The sequence below is a fragment of the Monodelphis domestica genome, chromosome 3 (genome assembly GCF_027887165.1).
Source record: "Monodelphis domestica isolate mMonDom1 chromosome 3, mMonDom1.pri, whole genome shotgun sequence".
Classification (NCBI taxonomy): Eukaryota; Metazoa; Chordata; class Mammalia; order Didelphimorphia; family Didelphidae; genus Monodelphis; species Monodelphis domestica.
In genome coordinates, this window is record NC_077229.1 from 287012561 (window position 1) to 287018877 (window position 6317).

The 6317-nt window shown below is 43.0% G+C and overlaps 1 protein-coding gene across 9 annotated transcripts in view; it reads right to left on the reverse strand.

The window, feature by feature from the left end:
* Window positions 1-4332, reverse strand: part of B4GALT6 (beta-1,4-galactosyltransferase 6) — a 107686-nt gene extending 103354 nt beyond the window's left edge. For 4 of the 9 annotated variants that reach the window (XM_056823842.1, XM_007487204.3, XM_007487203.3 and 1 more), the window contains exon 1: window positions 2839-2967. In XM_056823842.1, the coding sequence (XP_056679820.1) occupies window positions 2839-2953 (115 nt within the window). In that variant the 5' untranslated portion in view covers window positions 2954-2967. Of the gene's footprint in view, window positions 1-2838 lie in introns of all 9 variants that reach the window. The other 5 variants (XM_001369324.4, XM_007487201.3, XM_056823844.1 and 2 more) reach the window with 5 other exon arrangements.
* Between the last annotated feature and the right edge of the window lie 1985 nt (window positions 4333-6317).

Consider the following 6317-nt stretch of genomic DNA (forward strand, 5'->3'; position numbering starts at 1 on the left):
TTATACTATATTATTTATATCCTATAAGTAGAGTATCAGGCTAATCTTTTACAACTGCAAAGATAGATCATTAATACAGGATCATAGTCTAAACAAAGCCTGTTATAAATGTGTCATGCTAATTTCCACTAATGTACTGCAACTTGCCAAATGATTCAGAGGAACAAAATTATATTTATTTACAAATTAAGATTTTACTTTTCTTGACCAGTTTTAAATTGATGTTAATGATATAAAAAAATAGACCATGTTTTATAAAACTAATGAAGTCTAATGATCTTACTATGCATGAAGTCCAATTTCAGATTTTGAACATCTATGATATTCTAATAATAGTAAGTCTAAAGTCATTTCAACTTGGCTGCTATAATTACTACTATTAAAGATTTTATGGAAGTGAAAAAATTGCTCTTCTATTGTATAATTTACACACATATAATGTACATTCAGATAAGGACAGCATGTTATATACTGCCTGAGTTGTTCATTAACTTTGGTTTTCAGACTAATTAAATTTTAAGATCATATATATAATATTTTAATGTATTTTGAAAGTCCTTCAAAACTACTAATTCAAAAGAAAAGGTAGGGGAGGGAGTATAAATGGTCTTGAGAATAAAGTACAAGGCTCAGTCCCCTAATTTATGTTCTATAAGGAATTTAAATTTATTTTAATGAGGCCAGTTGTTGCAAATAATCATTAGAAAAATAATATTGTAACTTATTAGTCAAGTAATTTTTCTCTGAGATTTCAAAGAATTGGGTATCCTCAAAAAAGAGCTTGTTCCTTGAGAACAATACCTTTAAAGAATCAGACCACAAGCATAGATTACTAGAGATTTTGAAAACTTGATTTTTAAGACCCAAAAAATGACAGGCCTTTAAGATAATAAATCTTACTATGTTTTTTGTCATATAAATTGGTTCATTAATTCTATTAAGCTTTCTTTACTGCTAAAGAAATCAATCTCATTGTTTTTTTCATTTGATGGAAATACCTAGGCTGGGCCTGCAGTCAGGTACAGTAGTTAGAGTGCTGGGCCTGGCTGGAGAAGACCTCCCAGAAGACTGGCTGGAGTTCAAATCTCACCTCCATGTTTACTAGTTGGGTGACCCTGAGCACATTATTTTATCTCCCTCTGCCTCAGTTTCCATCATAATAATATCAACTAAGATCATTGTGAGAATAAAATGAGATAATATATATAAAACACAGCATATAGTAGGCGCTTAATAAATGTTTTACTTCCTTCTGGGGAAACATAATTACAGTACTCGTGCTAGGTCAAAATCTTTTTTAAGATATACAAAGGTTTTAGTTAAATTTTGTGTTTCTCAGACATCAGAGCTTAATATTACTTTTAGGTAGATAATCTAAACATCAACAGACCAAAGAAAAATTCCATTTTCAAGAATGCTAGTTCAGAAAATAATCTCTGCCTGCTTTCTGTGGCATCATCTTTTTTTTCTTTTTTTACCTTTGGAAATCTTTCAAACCAAACATTATTATTCAAGACCCCCGAAGTAAGTTAGGAAAACCTGAGTTCTAAAATCTTGCATCAGAAATTGAATAGGTATATAATTCTGGGCACTTAGCCTCTCTCAGCTTCAGTTTCCTCATATGAAAAATAGAGATAATAGCACTTGCTTCCCAGGCTTGTGGGCATCAAATATAACATATGTGAAGCTCTTTGAAAATTTTAAAAATCACTACATAAACACGATGGATTTTTTAAATGACCCTCAGAGACATAATTAGAAACTTACGATTTTCAAGATTCAACAATATGCAAATTTGGAAGTTTTCTAATGTAAATGTTCAAGTGACACAGTCAATGGTTTTTAATACAGATTATGGATAAACTAGAAAACATTTAAGGAAGAAATAAAATCAGCATTTGGAGAAATACAGCAAACTACAAAAAATATATTATGTACTGATTTCCATAAACATTAAATATTCCCTGATCGTATTCATAATGCAAGAATTAAATAGCCTTTGAATGATATGGTAAAACTGTCAACCAACCAAGCTAGTGAAGGAAGAAAACCCTAGGGAAATGATCATTCAAAACACTGAGTGGGCCATTTGTTCTGTATACTAAATCCAATGGCAAAGAAGCATGAGTCAGAACCTGTCTATGATATGAATTTAAATATATCTGTGGTTTAAGAATATAACCTTCACTCGAATTTTACACTGTCCTATTTCTGAAAACAGACAGCAGGGGAAGAAAATCTATCACTTGAAATGCAACCATATTTACTATCTCCACAGGGAGTGACTATGTTAACTGGTCAAGACAGACTATGGTACTCTCTCTCAAGTCCATACAGTAGAATAATACTGTCATTTGCCTTCAATCTGGAAATGCAGTAAATACATTCCAAAACTCTCAACTAGCTAAAAAAAAAAACAATTTTGGTGGATTGGTTCCTCTTTTCAATCTATCTTACTCCAAGGCTAATGAATTAGAGGACTTTGAAGATTACTAGAATTATACATGGGCAGCACTGATGGGTTAAACCTGACCACTACAGAATAACATTTTCATGAATACATAGAAAATGAATGGGGCATACAAAATGAAGTTGTGACCATTTGATCTAGCCCCTAATTTACTTACTTGAAATTGTTTTAGTCAGTTTCGAATCAACAGAAATGTGAAATAGCACATACAAGGGCATCGGGTTTCAAGTAAACTACTTCCTAAAGACCCTTAGCCAGTAATAACCAAATTATCTTCTCTAAAGAAAGCAATTTTCTGAATTTTGCTAGGTGTGAGCATATGGAGGTCTATAACTCCTGGTCTAAGGAGGGAATGCCTTAGTGCTTACCGATCCCTGGGGCCACATAGATGAAATATAGACAAGACGATGACAGGGAGAAGAAGAAGATGAAGGCGAGCAAAGAGCGATTGGAGACTCGCAGCAGCCACTTAAGCAGAGACATCTTCCTCCTCCTAATCAGGCGAGCAGGATGCTCAACGGTCGTGGGCACTAGGGCACTGTCCAGGCCTTAGACACCCATGAATTGTCAAACCACCCCGCAAATTGCAGAGCGGGAGCTGAAGCCGGGAGAGGGTAGAAAGAGAGACTGGAGAAAGAGAAGTGGGGAGGTAGGGGTGAGGGTAGACATAGAATGATTTAACTTGGAGGGGGGAGAGGGCGGGGTAGTAAGAGGACGGAATGAAAGCTAGAGTGGGCGGGGGAAAGCAGAGTAACTGGAATTTAGAAAAGCAAAGGTATAAAAGGTGAAAATGCACTGAATTAAAAGGGAAGGGAAAGGATGAGAAGGCGCAGAGGTGGAGGGTGTTTCTATCAATCAAACAGTATGGGGCTGGGGTGCAGGTGGGAAAAGGTAGCAGGGGGAGGCCGGTGTGGGGTGAAGCGCCAGGCTGTGAACCCTGGTTTTAGCCCTCCCTGCGGAGAAGGGACACCAAACTGCGGCACGGCCCTGCGTAGCGGCGGCGAGAGCAGCGGCGGTGGCGAAGGCGCCACCGCCTCAGACACTCCAGCCTTGCATCCTCATCCCGAGATCCAGGGCAAGGCGTTCAGTTCCCAGGAACGGGGGGTCTCCAGCTCGGACAGTTGCCCCCACCCCGTACTCTCCCGGCTTCCCGCAGCGGCAGTCTCCACAGCAGACACAATCTCTCCTTCCTCCGCCGGTTGTTCTCTAATCACCGAGACTAAAGCTGGAGTCCAAGCCGCCTCCGGCGTCCGCGATGCTCGGTGGCCGGGGGCGTCCCTGGGGGCCCGGGAGGTCTCGGCTGGCCGGTGCTGCGTCTCCTCATGCCTGGCGAGGCCCCGGCGCACAGCGACGGTAGCAGGAGCCAAGCGACAGCGGGGAAAACCCGGAAAGCAGCGAGGCTACCGGGAGAATCCCTCCCGGGACTGGCGCACGAACCCGAGGTCCTGCAGCCGCCGCAGCCGCCGCCGCCGCCGCCGCCTCCTCCCCTTCCAGGTGCTGTCCCGGCCGCAGGGGCAGCAGCAGCAGCAGCAGCAGCATCCCCGCTTCCCAGCCCCGGGGTAAGTCAGCAGGGCCCCAACGTCGCCCCCGCACCGCGCGCTGGCAAGTAGGGGAGAGACGTGAAAGCGACAGGGAATGGGGGCTGCAGGAAGAAAAGCTTCTACTTGCAGGAGGAAAGGAGGGTGGGGTGCGAGGTGACTGGGCGGCGCCGGAGCCGCGCCTCTGCAGGAGAGATGCAAGCGGTCAGCTAGCGGGTAGGGGGGAGAAAGGAGGAGGAGGAAAGAGGGAAGACTAGCGGACTCTCTCGGTTCCCACTGGGACTTCCCACGTGCCCCTCCCCTCCCCTCCCCGACTCTCACTGCAGAGCTTTTGCCGCGGAGCCTGAACCGGGGGTCGGGGCCGAGCGCACCACTCAGTAGAAAAAGGGGGGACGAAGGGGAGAGGAAGATTTGTTCCTCATTGGTAACGCAGAAAATCAAAGGTCTGCCAACACAGTGACCGGTACCATCTCGTACCTCTGTCTAGAGCCTTTTGATTAGCCAGACACACCAGCCCTTTCTTCATCTCACCCCCCCCCACCTCTCCACAGCGCCCCTAATTCGTGTTTCTGGTCTGTTCCACGGGTGGGGGTAGGGAGGAGCCCGCGTCCACCTCGTGCGTCACCACTCAGCCGCCTCTGCCACCGCCCAGCTCTGCCCTTGGGTCGGTCAACCCCCTTGGGGCCTGTGGTCTGGGTTGCCACCGCCTAGTCTTGGGATCTTTTAGAAGCTGCGCATGGGGCCTTGAGTATATCGAGGTGCTATGGTGCAGATAGGCGCTGGGTCCCTGGTGATGCCATGAGAGTGGTCACTGCTGCAGAAGCTGCCGGGCAACCTGGCTGAAACTAAACGTGACTCCTATTCTACACGAGCACATTTAAGATCAGCATTAGACTTAGCAGGGCTGCAGATGTGTGGTCCTCAGGGTGGTCGCTCATTTCTGAACATGACGGTACAGTTTGGTGCTGGTCAGTAGCACTGAGTTTAGTCGTCACTGGAAAGATTCAATGCTTCAGGAGGTCTTTCTGTGCTTCGCGCCTTCAATTTACAAAGCCCCCGATTGTTTTTATTCACCTAAAAATCTACTGTCAGCTTTTTGTTCAAAAACCACCCTTTTCTGATAGCTGCAGGGGAGATAGTGTGATGTCTGAACCTCGCATCATTTCAAACTGTGCTTCATTGTTTTGTTGGGGTTTTATATTGGGTTTTTTCGACAGGTTCAAAGATGAGGAAGGTACTGCAGTTACTCTTGGGATCATAAATTTAGAGCTGGACAGGGACCTTGGATCATTAATCCAAAACCTTTATTTTACAGATGAGGAAGCCGCCATCTAGGAAGGGCATGACTTGCATTGTTCATACGAAATAACAGGATCCGAATTAAATCCAGTTTTTCTTACTCCTAGACCAGCACTGTTTCTCCTCTGCTATTATTCACTCTCTGATCTCTTCAGGAGCTATTTGGACATTGCTGCCATTTTCCTCTGCCAGTGCCTTAACCCCAAAGTCTGTATCACTTCCTTATCATTGATCTACTTACTTTGCCAGCGAAGTACCAGATATAATCTATCTCTTGGGTAGATTCTAGACAAACTCACAAAAGTTCATTTTTAGGTTTATTCCGTAGTAGTAGTAGTCTCTAGGTAACAGAGGATGACGATTGTCTTTGTGTTTTCCATCTATGGTGTATAGATGAGTATGCACAGAGACACTTGTGCGTGAAGGAGATTTAAGTGGAAAAGTCACAGTGACAGTCCCACTCTCTCGGTGTTGGAAGCCTGGGTCCACAGGCACGAAAAGTCGTTACACCTGGAGACTTCCTCAGCTGCATTGGATGGCCATGTTGTCTTTTGTGCTCCAACAGGCCCTAAGCACTCCACAGTGCTTTGGTAAATGAATGTCTAACTAAATTGCCTAACCTCTCTGGATGATGCCATCTTTATTTAAAGACAGATTGTGAAAATAGATGAGATAATTTTGTAAAAGGCTTGAGATTTTTTTTGAAACAAAGATGTTTTAGATATTATTTGTATCAATTTATCAAAAAATAAAAGAGGAGATGAGATTTATTCAATAAAAGACCTATACAAATGTAGCTAGATTATGTAGAATGACCATTTATAATTTTTAAATGATCCTAGGAAGACATTTGAGTGACAGTTAAAAATATTTTAATTATTTTTGCCTCCTTTGAACAGTAGAATATAAGCTCTTTGAAAGCAGTAACTTTCATTTTTATCTTTGTAACAACCTAGAAAGTGCCTTGATAGGTGTATAATAAATGTCCAATTGAAGAGCCAACTTTATGG